Raw genomic sequence first — 15,106 nt, forward strand, 5'->3', positions numbered from 1 at the left:
CAATTAATACACGTACTTACTTCGTTACGCTTTAAGTCTATAAATTGATTTATAAAATTTAAATTATGTATTATAAACGAATAGTTTTTAAATCTAATTTTATTTTTTTTTTATCACTATTCTAGGGTTGGAAAAAGTGATTTTGATTGTTGAAAATCTTAATAAGTATTTGTGTTTTTGTGTATTGAACCTTTAAGTTATATCAAAACTTTGTTAATAAAAACATTGATTTTTACATATTTTGAATATTTTTCAAAGAAGTATAAAACAAAAATCGATGTTTTTATTATACTACATATATTAAGTTAAATCCCCTTTTACGATCCTCAGTATACTTGTAAGACTTGACTGTATCTTTAGTATTAATGTATGATGTAAACTAACATCGTTTTCGTGAGAAGTACAAAACTTAAATCCGCGTTATACGTGCGGCATAGTATACAAAAGGAAAGGAATTATAATTTTTCTATTTCTTAATGTTGGCATTTACGGTGCCCGATGGGAGCTTAGACAGAGCTTTTATTCCCAAATGTATGCATCACTTAATAATTCTTATTGATATTCCAGAGATGATTCCATTAACTTCTAACCCTGTTGTTTTTATTAATAGTTATTTTCCTTACATTATCTATTTAATATAATTTGGCTTTCTTCTATAATTTTTTATGTATTTTATGTCTTTCATTTATTTACTTAATCCTTATATTTTAAAATTGACCAATTAGCCCTTTTAAAAATATATAAAACAAATTTATCCATTAAAACAGTTAATTACACCTTGATTAAAAATAATATGGATATGATATATATACGTTAAATCATATTTAAATATTTTATATTAACGTATAGATTATAATAATTCTAAAAAATTTGAGGAAATATATTTGTTTAGTAGTTTGATTATGTTACATTGTAGCACTAAATTAAATTCATCATCTATTCTCAAAATTCATCTCCTATTTCATTCTCTCAAAACTTAATGTAAACGATTATAATATTTTTTATTTCAAATCTAATCATTTATTTATAATTTCAAGCACACCAAATTCCGTTAATTCTTGATCCCAATAGGATCAAGAATTAATTTACAGTCTCTTATTAATTCCAAATTAAATCAATCATTGATATAGATGATGACAACGAAGCAGATAGTATCATTAAAAGAGGCACCCTTAATGTACTGTTAAGAGTTGATGATAAAAACTTGCTCATAATGACTGGAGATTGGAGACTAAAAAGTTCCATCAGAATATTCAATTATAGCAATCATAAATCACATTCAATCATAAATCATCCGAAACTAATTTCAATAAAAAGTTATATAAAATTCACTCTCATCAATAGAAATCAGCAGGAAGTTTAATATTCTCCAAACTAGCAAAAGATCGCTGATATTTTCAAAATAGGATACTACTAAGTCTGATGCCAGTAATTATAAAATTAAATATTTTGTTGGATTTTTAACAAAGAAGTATAATGATGTAAAATTTAATTCTATTAATAAACAAAATAAAAATTCAAAAACACTACAGAATGATCATCTGACAGTCAGTTGAACTATAGTGATTAATATTATAGTGATTTTCTGTCTTCTATCTATTATCATTCCCAATACTAATAATAATCGACCGAAAGTTGGCTGTAAGTTCTGCTATATGGCCCATCATCAGTGATGAAGAAAAACATTTATACTCAACTATTTTTGTATCAATAAAATATTTTTAAATCAAACACAATACCAATAATTTTGGGAAATTATTGGAAAAATCTGCTAACAAATATACCTAATTATTTTTCTGATTATAAAGAAAAAAAAACAATAGGCGCACACATCAATGATTTTTGCGAGCAGTATAATTTCCATCGTCGACGCTATAGAAATCACTAGACAATTTAAAAAGAAAATAAAATAAAAATCTGATTCGATATATAGTAATAAAAAAAAATCTAATGAGAAACAATTCTATGAAGAAATGATGTTGATATACAAAATTAATTATTAAGATGTGAGATATAAAAATATAAAAAATAAATATGTAAAGAAGGCATGAGATACAATAATGTTTAACCTTAAAGAAAATATAGTAAAACACAATCTATATGGCACATTTGAATGTTTTTGAGCCCTGTATTCTAAATAGGAATTAAAGAAACCTATATGTATCTATATACATAAACGTGGATATGATATTTTCAATAACCTTAATCTAACCAAAAACAACTTCTAACTATGTTCAATGCCAAATACATAACATAATTGGAAACTATTCAAAAAGTTCAGATATCAGTTTTTTTTAATTAAAATCTATTTTATTTTATAGTATTGGATTGCATTATAATTTACACCAAAATTTTAAATTTTGCCATTTGCTCTATGAACACATATGCATTAGCTTATTCTATTACTAGGTGAACTGATAAATAGGTGGCCTAAGTAAAGCTTTTTCATACCCAAACATTTATATAAAATATTTTATATGCGTTCGTATAATATGTTTGTCATCTCTGCTAACTGCTATCTCTCGCAATTTAATTTCCAAATCATCCAACACAATATCTTTGATTTTTTCAATATATCTTTTAGTTGTGCCCTCTTTTGCCATACAAAAGATGTTTATAAGTTGGACGTTTATAAATAAGTTGTCTGTAGTTTCATTGTTCACCAAAAATAAATGTTATCTACTATTTATGACTCTCACCCAATGTAAGTATTATGTGTCGGCAGATTATCGAATATGATCTCAAAGGGATCTAGTACTGTGAGATGTCCCATGGACGATATTTTTTCAAAATATAAATGAAAAGTGAACTTATTTTCGGAACTACAAAATGGGTGATACACTATTATCTCATACTATACTTTAGTAAATTATACTATATTTTTTATATATTATAATGATGTATATTATAATAATATGAACAATATTATATTACTATTAATTTTTTGCTTGCCGAGACTGACGCATTTTTATGGCGCAAAGAAACTATTTAAAAATTATACGGATTCGAATAGTAAAGAAAAGATAAGAACAAAAATTTAGTTATTTTTATTGAAATTTGACCATAGAACGCTGTTTCGAGTATTGCCACGTACTCATCATCACTGGTCTTAGGAAATATACGAATTTCTTTTTAAATAGTCTATAGTCAGTATATAATTTAATTGGACTGCAAGTTCCACACTTAGAACTCGTGTCTATCAAATTAGAAGCGATGACAAATCGTGTTTTTCCACAAGCCAAGGATGCACAAACTTTCAAGCTCAACTCCCAGGGTTTTTTGTCACTTTTTTTAGGTATTATACTTTGACTTTATACTTTTTAATATTACATTACATTTTATATTATAAACAAATTATACTACAAAGAAATGTTACAAACATGCAAAAACTTAATAATTTATTAAGTTTGCAAATGTTGTAAATACTGACAAGCCATTTAATATAGCAACAATCTTCAATAATTTAATATATTTTTGAGCACGTATTAATGTATCTACAGATATAGACACATGTAATAGTCATACATCATTGTTTTGTAATTTATATGCAATTAAGAATGCAATTATCAGTAACGCCTACATAGTGTTTTTATAGTTTCACTTTTGATTCATTGCTTTGAAAATTTCTTAATCTTGATGTTGACTTACATTTTTCTACGTATTTCGAAAAATAAAAACAAAATATATATATTGAATATATTAAATAAATATAAATTGTATAAGTAAAATAAGTAATTTACAAATTCGCAATCTTAAGAGTGCAACACATCTTAAGACACACTGAGTAGAAAAAGTATATTAAGTTCGCCGCAAAGTTGGTTGCATACATACAGTGAAAAAATATTAATGATTAGCGACATCTATCAGCGCCTCAAAGTGACGGCACAAGATGAACTTTGGGTTCTTAAGTTTATTCGTGAAGGCTTGCTTGAAACATCTATGTCCTTGTTTTCCGTTAAACCATGTATGCATCTAATAGATTAGTTTTAAGTCTACCCTTTACTAAGCCAACACATTCCATTATTCTTGACACTCAGTTTCTGAAGAATTAAAGGTCTAAAGACGGTTTGCTGATATATTTCTGTTTCTTTGGTTTTCTGAGAGCAACCGTAAATTTAGCGCTCAGATACTTACATACGACGATATCGTATTGAATGTACACGCCATTCTTATCAATCTCTTGATCTCTATTTTTCTTCTCTATCTGTCTGTGGTAAAAAGAAGTTATATCACAGATTTTAAAACAAATTTTTTTTTTATAGATTAATGTATTCGATCTTTCCATTGGAAACTAATAATAATTTTCACAAGCCTTGAAAATAATGTATTATTTATTTTCTGTATCACAACACTATATCTATATTTTAATATAAGGCCTTTTCTTTTGTAAGCATGGCGCAAAAGAACATAAAATAAGTATAAGAATATAAAATAAGAATCAGAAAATTTGTTAAGCTTATATATGCAAAACACGTAATAAAATTTAAAGTTAAGGTTTCCAAAATGAATAATAATTCTTTGCAATTATGGGTAAGAATATATTATTTTTTACACGATTGTGAATAAAATTTGTATTTTCAGGCTTTATCAATAATTGAGTATAATTTTTTAATTTCAGTAAATTAAAAAGAATTGAGTGTTAATTGTCAAATATTTGTTGGCAGTTAACTGGAAATTTTATACGGACTTTCAAATACCATTTACAATAGACGGATCCTTAGTCTTGGCAACAATGCGATTTGAGCTGCTTATTAGTTAAGCGATTTCAAAAAGGTTAGGCTAAATAAGCCAGCAGTGTTGTTGTTTCATATGTTATTTTTAAAATAAGCGATTGTTCTTTTGTAATATGCTTAAAAAAGAAAAGGGCTATATATGTGGATTAATAAGATATATGAACAAATAGATATACGGTGTATTTAGATTGACTTTGTGATATATGTTGTTACGTTCTAAAGTATCAAATTTTGTAATTAATTTATATAAAAAGGTTAATTTAAATTTTGTATGCTATAATTACAATTTAACCAGGTAATGGGAAAATATCTAATATGTTCATTTTAGTTTAAACTAAGACTATTTGAAGTCAAGTTTATGAATTTCAAGTCCTTTTTTAATAATATTAAAAGTATGAAAATATAAAGTTTATTTATACAAGCTTTCTTGCTAAGTTACTACTGTTCTTAGGAGCTGTAATCCAGTTTAGGTTCGTAATTTTGAGTTTCTCCTAATCAGTGATACCCTCATGTAATGAACATAGTCTTTTTGAAAAATATTCTGCCCAAAGATTATTAGAGACTAGATTACTAGGGATTACTAAATTCCCTTTTTTTGGTGTATTGGTGTAAACGTTAGTTAAACGCAAATTGATTTATTAACGTGAATCCTCTACTTAAATAGCAACTCTTTTAAGCTTTTCCGTAGCAATTGTTAGGTTCGGTTAGTACTGAGTACTGCTATATCATCAGCATATGTAGAGGTGATTAGGGTTTTGTGAGTTGGCAAATTTTAATTGCCAATACTAACTTGTCCTAGAACATCGCTTTATTGTTTCTCAAAGTATTCTGCTTTATGATCAATACTCATATACTTTCGCATGTGTTTCAACCATTTGTGAAAGCATTTTTTTCCAGATGAGACCTGACAACAATCAAAGTTGCTAAGGTTCCAAATACAAATACTGACCCTCGTAGTATCTGAATGGGTACAAATTTTAATGTAACAATACCTACAAATTTAAAGTTCTGGTATGTATTTCTTTCTTCTTTCATCTTTATAAATATACCTACACAACATATGGATTTATGTTGTCCTTACCATTAAAACTGGATCTATCAGTAAAAATGTGTTTAATCACTTAACTTCTGCGGGTTTTCAGATACATCTTATAATATACTGAAGTTTTTTTGTATATAATTTATTTTTTTTACAAAATCTGCATTCAAGTTTCTGCTGCAATTAATTTGGAAACATTTTTCTTATTTCATAATAAAATGGTTCAAGGGTTGTCAATTTTACAAGCAAAATGTGTTCCATTTATGGTATTAATACCATTTTACTAAATTAATTTTTTTTACAACTAAATATAAATAAAAACTCGTATTAAAAATGTTATCAAATATGTTTAGTTCAATTATTTTTCTTACTTGAAAATTCGGAAAATTCAGAATAAATATGTGTAAAGGGTATTCAAGCTTCGACAAAGCTAAACATCATAGTATGTTTCTTTAGTATAAACTTTAGTATGAAGAAAGTAACAACTGATCACTTTTGCTAAATTTTGTCTGCAACTACAGTGAATGCATCTCAAAGATTATAATTGAATTAACATGATTAGTTACGTATCTTGTATCTGAAGCTCAAGATAATTCTGATGGTTTAATTCTAGAATTCATATACCATAAATGTGTATGCTATAATTGAAGAGAAGAATGAAGTTTTATCGTATTATATGAATGAATTTTAAGCAATACATAATGTTTATACATGTACAGACATTATACATTTGTTATATGTACAATCTTTTAATTATATTATACATGTTAAATATATGTGACTATACAGGGTGCCCGATATTAAAGAAAGATAGTTGATTAGCTCAAGCGACGAGAAAACGTATTAAAATAAAAGCATAGGGTAATTGAACTAATTTTTTTCCATATATGTCATTGTGTAATATTGCTAGAATGTCACTGAAAAAATTTCTATTTCTTTAGTAACTGCTCATGGTCAAGTCTTATACCATCTACCTCAAAATCTTGAACCTTTTGGATTCAATTAAATTATTGCAGTAAGTTGCTTGCACTTACATATATCCTTCCCAATAGTTTGTTGATCTTATCTTAATCATCGATTCTAATTGTTTTACATCAACATATATATAGTTTAGTTTATATTTATAATATCTGCTATGTTTCTATATTGAATAATCATCACAACTTATTACCGAAACAGGTAAAAGCTTGCCTTCATTAATTAATTTGGTTTTCTTCTTTTCATCTCTCTTTATTAAACCACTGTTTTTTAAGTGCAAGCTAGATAACTCCTGATTTTTGGCGCACTAAAGCATTTCTTATGTTTAACAGATGATACCTTATCACTCAAAAGAGTACTATATATGACTACTACTACTACTAATACTACTTTGAATGTGCTGAGCTTTATAGAAGCATAAGGGTTTCGCAACCTCTCTAAATCCAATTCTGTTGTCAGCAACTTAGCAATTTCAACTTCAAGCATATCCAACTGTTGTTCCTTCGTCATATAATGGCGGACACTCCTTGCAATTCAAGATGAAATTTATTAACTAGATAAGTTCTCAACTAAAATGTTAAGTCGAAGGAAATTACGTGCTACCTTGAATTTACGACTTCTGAATCTTTTTTATATAAATTTATGCAATTCAGATACATTGTATTAAGGCATTGGATCTTTACTTTGATCCAATAGATACAAGTCTGTTGAAGAAGTGTCACTACACAAGCTGGAAAGTTTTAAAGAAACTATAGGAATATAAAACATATGTTTTATATTTTAAATGTTGTGTATTGAAGTGTTCGTAATAAATAGTCTTTTAATTTATGAATTTTACAAGAGTCTCCATAAATATATATAACCCTGTATATACATACTTAGTTACTTTAAATAATGTCAACATTTTTCTTAACTTGATTATTAACTGTTAAATTTTAACTGTTAAATATTTAAATAGTATTAATTCCTTTATATATAATTACCTACATAAATTATAAAATATACAAAATGTTAATCATATGTTTAGCTTCTAAAAACTATACTTACTGCACAGAAATAATTATCTAGCAAATTGTCTAAAGCTTTTTGAAAGATAGATTAAACCGATTAATGCTTCAAAATCAAAATAAATAAATATTTATGAAAACAAAACTGAACCAGAAACAGAAGCAGAGAAGTCACGACCTTCCCTTGGTTTGCTATACAGTGAGGAGTGTGAACTAACATATGTCTTACTGTTTGAATTTAACAGAACTAACATTTCCTCTCTACAAATTTAGAAACATTCTGCAGTTAAATACACAGTTTGTATACTAATATACATCATTATAACTCAACATAACAAGCATTTGAATACAAATAAAGTAAGTCCATATGTTAAAATATTGTTATATGCTTATATGTATAGTATAAATATTTTATCTAGTTTTGTTTGAATGAAATATTAATAACGAAAATATGGTAAGACACTGACTTATAAATATATATGGGAGTTTGCTATACAGTCTTCAAGATATAGGAAATATCCAGCACTGTATAGGAAGTCGTATTGTGAGTGTTTGATGGTGTTTGATGCTGTTATATATAATATTTTTATGTATATCCAATTAAATTTTTTATGTCCTACGATTAGCAATATACTTCAAAAATAAAATGGAGTAAAGGGTATAGATATATAGACTGTATGCTGGTTGACATATCTGTGCCTGGAATAGAAACTTACAACATAGTCACGACTGGCAATATGTTAATCATTTACTGTATATTTATATACTTATGTTTAAACTCATTTACTACATTATATAATACTACAACTTGCTAGTCTTCGGAAGGTAGAATGTCTTCTGTTCGGTTAGGGTCTGTTGTAGCACAAAAGACCAACCATAGTCGCAGTGTTTCGCATCCGTTGGGAGCTGATAACCCATTTATTCCTATTCCTACTAATATTCCAACCTCCAATTAATTGTAATAGTTTAACATAGATAGTTTATAGTTAAATGTTGTTTATGTCTAATGTTTATAATAATTTGGATGAATGAAGTATTTTAAATTAATAAAAGTTATATGAGTCAATTATATATCTACTACCACTGATGATTTCCGATACCTAAAGTCATACGTAAGTGAAATCCACTCCACGCAATTATTTGTGGCTCTCTCACAGGTTACTTGAAATCTACCGTTAAAAATGTTTAATCAACATACTTTTTGTGGCGGCTACTAAGATTGCTTTAAATTTATTGTTACTTAAAAACAATAAAAGGTTACGTGCTGCATGACTGTCAAATTACGTCACTAGTAACTTCTTGTTATCAACAAGTTAATCTTATCGGTTGCAAAAATCCTTTAGTACGTTTCGGTGCGTGTGTTATCTTGAACACACGCACCTATAGGTATAGGTGGTATAGAAATGTATGACGAAGACATTAATTAAATATAAACTTACACATAAACTTAAGCGCCTTGTCTGCAATCGCCTTTGTAAATTTTATATATTTAAAATTTTTCTTTTATATTTATATAATAGTATGTACAAAATATGTAAATAATATTTTAGCAAAAAAAATATTTGGTCATACTTGACTAGGTTCCTGACTACATCCATAAGTATTATATTGAGTTTTAACACATCATTCATTCAAATCATTCACCAAATAATAAACGGGCCTCATTATTGAAGTAAATATTTTACACGCAGTGTAATTGACACATTTGAAGATTCTTCGACATTCATCAACAGCACCAATATTTTCAGCCGAGTGTACGTTTTGATTAAGTTCAGGCTTTAGCACTACTGATTGAGATCTAGTTTCTTTAAATTTCTTTACTGGTGTGTCTAAAACGGACTTATATAGGTAATTATGTTTTCTAACATATAACCTTTTCGGAACCGAACCCTCATCATCACTTTCCGTTGCGCTTAGAATCAGATCCACAAATTCAGAACTATAATGCTCAATCAGTAGCGAGGCGTCAGCTTTTTGGCAAGGTGTTTACAATTTGACCAAAACAGAATTCCAACTATAACGTATTCCCCCTACTCCTGAGTTTTGTTCTTTCCACAAGCAAATAGCGTACAAGACCAACAAAACAATTTATTTAAATGTTCGCAGCCTGTGATCCACTGGTTTTTATGGTAAATAGCTGTGGGAAAACGGCGACTTACCACAGATATCGACATTTTTACATCAGGTACCAAATTCTTCATATCTGGAGTTGGTCTATTCATTTTATGAATTAAAACCTTTTTTTTCGAAGGTCGCTTAAAAAAAGATATTTGAATCAAATCTTTAATCACACATTAATTTATTTCTAAATATTATTTTTCACTTTAAATTTCTTTAATTTTTTCTTTACTTTTACCATTTGCTAGTATAAAATTGCAATAATGACTTTGTTTTTGGTTTATTTCCAACCACTGCATAAGAGTAAGAAACTCTCATGCATTCATTTACTCTTTTACTTTGTATTTACTATGAGCGGTTCAATTTTTTTATTGAACCATTTGCCCATATAAAACGGCATCCGTGACTTTGATTGTATTTGCACGCATTGTATTAACTTGGGTTTCAATTTGGTCGACTGAACTTCTCGTCAAATGTAAAGCGATTTTATGTTTTTATGTTTGGAAGTGTTTATGCTAATATGTTTGGAAAAGCTATTATAAAAAATGTTAAGTAACAAAATAGCGAGATTATTTACCTAATAAAAAAAAGATCTAAAAAGGAAGCTTTGTTAAGGTGTTCAGTGAACACTCTGAACCATTCGACGCCTCACCTCTGTGCTCAATAATATCATCATCTGTAAGAAAGTTTAATGTACAAATTTCATTGTCACGCTCAATATAATCGTTAAAAGTAGCATTGGAAGTTATTTTATTAACTTTAAACCAAGCTGCCAGCGACTGGCATTTGCATAAAGAAGCAATACCAGAAAGAAAAAATTAAACATTTGGTTTGGAGTAAGGGACTTTCCCTAACAGCAAAATGAATTTATACTTAAAACAAAAATTTGACTAATAGAAAGCACTTTCCTCATATTGCTATCGGTACAGGAAAAAATTTTTGTTCTAGTTATAAAGAAGTTCGAGTTATAAAAGTTTGAGTTATGGAAGTAGAATTGTATGTAATTTGCTCTCTGAAACCTTGGTGTACTGTTTTTGGTTCGAGTTATAGAAAATTCGAGCTATAGAAGTTCGAATAATGGAAGTTTGACTGTATTTAATTATATTTAATTATAATAAATTATATTATTATTATAATTATATTATTTATATTTCACGAACAGATTCTTCAAAAATCACTGATGACAGCTATTTGACGATAGCTTCAACAGCTGTGTGTTTTTTGGATATACATATGTACATATATATTTCCCCATTATTGCCATTCTTTGAATTATACTTAGAATGTATATTCTAAATAGCTTTCTTGTTATAAGAGATAAAATTCTTTTTTATTAAATAATTAAATTTATTAATTATTATTATAATTTATGTAACACTTAGGGCCAAAAGGCTTATGTGGATTTTTAAGATCGCCGGTGTAACATAATAATATAAAAATTTAATTCGGTAAAATAGGACAGATACCCGAAATGATTTTAATTAAATAGGAAAACATCTCGGAATTGGCAGAACTAAGTTGATGTAAGCTCTAAGTCTTCTTATATTTACTAAAGCAAAAAGTTTGTTTTTAATTTAATTTTTTGTTTTGCTTCCACTTAACTTCTACCAATTATATAAGAAAAAATATAAACAACTTATTATTATAAGCATTGATAAATTTTATAATCATAAATAATACAACAGAACAGGATATTGGAATTGGTATTCTTAATGGTAACAAGCTCGGCTTAATTTGTTTCGATTGCATTTTTTTCCGCTCTTCAATTCCAGAAAAACTTGAAGACTTCTAGAAACTTCCAGAAAGATTTTAAAATCTATTTAATAAATTAAAAAATTATATAGTAGAAAAAAAGAGGTAAAAAGTCACCTTATAGTAGAAATATATGAATTAATACTGGAGATATTCATTCTGAACTCGGTAACTTGTTAATAAATAAATTTTTTATTTATTTTGTTTTTATTTTTCAAACGGGCTAATTGTTTACTTTTTCAACTTTTTCAAAAATTAAACAAATATAAATAATTTAAATACCAATAATATAATAATTTTAATAATAATAATAATTTAATTATTAGACCGTGTTCGAATTCGAGTAAATTAAAGTGAAATAAATTGAAATTTCCTCGGTATTTTTTGTACTTCACATATGTAAATATTTATTAATTTATTTATTTATTTATTGCACTTATTTATTATTTTTGGTAAAATTTAAATTTATTTATTTATTTATTAAACACCTTATAAAATTTTCATAACGATAACACCTAATTCACATAATTGTTATCTAATTTATCCTGCTCGAAATTCTGGTAAATACCAACATTCGCTGTCATATCCATATAATTTACTATTTCCTCAATTTACCATCAATTTACTCAAACTCGCACACAGCCTTAATAATAATTTTAATAATTTTACCAATATTTCGACACTATATAAAATGACCGTAAAATCTTCAATAATATAATATAATATAATATAATATAATATAATATAATATAATATAATATAATATAATATAATATAATATAATATAATATAATATAATATATATTATAATATAATATATATTATAATATAATATAGAATATAATATAATATACAATATAATATAATTTACAATATAATATACAATATAATATATAATATAATATAATATAATAAAATCTTATAATATAATATAAAATAATATATATTATATGGTATGGTATATTATATTATACCATATAAAAAAAGTAGTATAATATAAAAAGTGTTATAATATAATAATAATACGATGTCATACATAAAACAATATTTATAAAGTAATATAATATATAAAATAATATATATAAAGTAATAAAATATATATCATAATATAATGTAATACATAAAATAATGAAATGTAATGTATAATATATAAAATAATATAATATATTATATTATAAATAATAATACTACATTTTATTATAAATATATATATAATATAATATATATAATATAATATATATAATATAATATAATATAATATAATATAATATAATATAATATAATATAATATAATATAATATAATATAATATAATATAATATAATATAATATACATATTAATTTTCATATTAATTTTTTGCTGCACAAACTTCGTTTCTTCATTCAGTTGCGCATACCTTAGACGAATGTACGAAAAGTACTTAAGCTAGTGCTGTCTATTCACCACACTACGTACTGTGTGGTGAGTTTGTTCTTGTGCATGGCATGCGATTAAACAAAAGTAAAAAAACGATTAACGTAAACATAATACAACAAATATGTGTGGCAGCAAATGCCTTACAAAGTTTTTTCAGCGCATGAGTGTCTCTTGTGCTTAACTTCAACATGTTGTTGGAGTTGGGTTATGTTATTGTTGTTATTTTGTATGGCGCTGACTTGGCAAGCTGGTGCTAGCACTGTTATCTGCTCCCGCGAACGTTTCGTTTTAGTTAGTCTCTCGCATAGTATAGCCAACGGCTCTTTTCGCTTTTGAATCAGTTATCGCAGTTCTTCGGTGCGGTTCAGTTGAGTTAAGGTAGACAGAATCAGAATCGAGTGGCAGTAACGACAGCGCGAAGTGAGTGTTTAGTGATAGTTGCATATTAACGAGTGCCGATCTTGCTTTTTAGTTTCGTAGCACGCGTGCAGGATTTACATAATTTCTGTTTAAAAATAAATAAATAAAATATATTTACATATATATAACATAGTTCTACGAAACAAAAAAAAAATAAATTGTTAATTTAATTGTTAAAAAGAAATACATATACTAGTAGTGCATTTCAAAAAAATCATGAATCAAACAAAGAAATTCTAAAATTTACATTAATTTCAAATTATTATAATTCTTATAAAATATCAGTAATATTAACAAAATTAAAAAAAATATAAATAAAAATTTTTGAACGATTTTCATTGTTCTATTTTTCATTGTTTAAAATAATAAAAATAGTTTTTAGAAATATTTTTTATAAGACACACACTCGAGAACAATAAACCCTAAACCCTTCCCTAACATCATTAACTATAGATTTTAATTTTTGGCAGTTGTAAATATTGAAATATAGCCAAAAACGATTAATCAAAAAATAATTTAGAATTACAAAAATAAAAATATTAAAATAAAATAAATAAAATAAATAATTTTTGTGTTATATAATTAATAATAAAGGAAAGTTAAGCAAGATGTCGAAAAAGAACGGTAGCAGTCCCGCGTTAACCGAAATGCCAACATGGTATGCCCCAAAGGAAAAGATAAGTTTCGGTAAAATGATATATGATAAAAAAAATGGAACCTATTTCGGACGTACACCTAAAAGTTGGGGTAAGTGAAAAAGTTATTCGAATAGAATTAGGAGACCAAAATATCTAAAAAAATCTCAAGTTCATAACAAATATATGTGCTGTGCTATACTTCAAATGCAAACTCAACGGAATGTTTTGAGACAATAAACCGTATATATAAATAATAAAAACAAACATTAAAAATAAACAGTCTACATAAACAATATACATATATGTAGAATATACATATGTGAAAATAAAATAAATTGAAATATTGAAAAAAATTATTATACTATTGTTTTCTTGGGGATTATTAACTTACAATAAGTTATGTATCAAAATTTGTTGTAAAATTTCTTATCAACGGACTGATATTTTTGTTCATATTTTGCGGGCAATTCGTAATGTGTGGCAATGTTTTGAAAATATTATTTGTTATAGACTGAAAGACAAGACAAAAAAAGATACATGTTCAGCAACTAATTTTATGACTCTCTTTCCCTCTCCATCTCCATCTCCCTCTTCCTCTCTTTGTCTCCTTCTCTCGCTCTTTAAATGCTTAATTTTTTATTATCATTTTTTTATTTTTCATAATTTGAATGAAAATACAATATTAACGAAATATACGTCAAAAGCATACTTTTACCAATGGAAAATTACTGAAATTATGGTTCAAAGTATTGTATAATAAATATATATTTATATTGCCGGGGACGTACATAGGTGTAAGATATGTGCACAAGTTTGCATCCAATTTGACTTCAACTCAAATATGTCAATGACATGCATTAAATTCTAAATATAGTATACCTACCTATATACATATATATTAACAATAAACATTTAATAAACTTATTATTAATTTAATATATTAAGCACCAAATTTTAATTATAACTTTGAAAAAATGGCAATTTTTTATATCATATATTAAGGTA

General features: G+C 26.4%; 1 protein-coding gene across 1 annotated transcript in view; it reads left to right on the top strand.

Moving 5' to 3' along the window:
- The first annotated feature begins 13,326 nt into the window (after positions 1 to 13,326).
- Positions 13,327 to 15,106, top strand: part of LOC119687884 (sodium/potassium-transporting ATPase subunit beta-1) — a 44,309-nt gene continuing 42,529 nt past the window's right edge. Inside the window, exons 1-2 of the mRNA XM_038102417.1 lie at positions 13,327 to 13,463; positions 14,058 to 14,210. Coding sequence (XP_037958345.1) covers positions 14,072 to 14,210 — 139 coding nt within the window. The 5' untranslated portion in view covers positions 13,327 to 13,463; positions 14,058 to 14,071. The remainder of the gene's footprint in view (positions 13,464 to 14,057; positions 14,211 to 15,106) is intronic.

This window comes from Teleopsis dalmanni, chromosome X (genome assembly GCF_002237135.1).
Source record: "Teleopsis dalmanni isolate 2A chromosome X, ASM223713v2, whole genome shotgun sequence".
Lineage (NCBI taxonomy): Eukaryota > Metazoa > Arthropoda > Insecta > Diptera > Diopsidae > Teleopsis > Teleopsis dalmanni.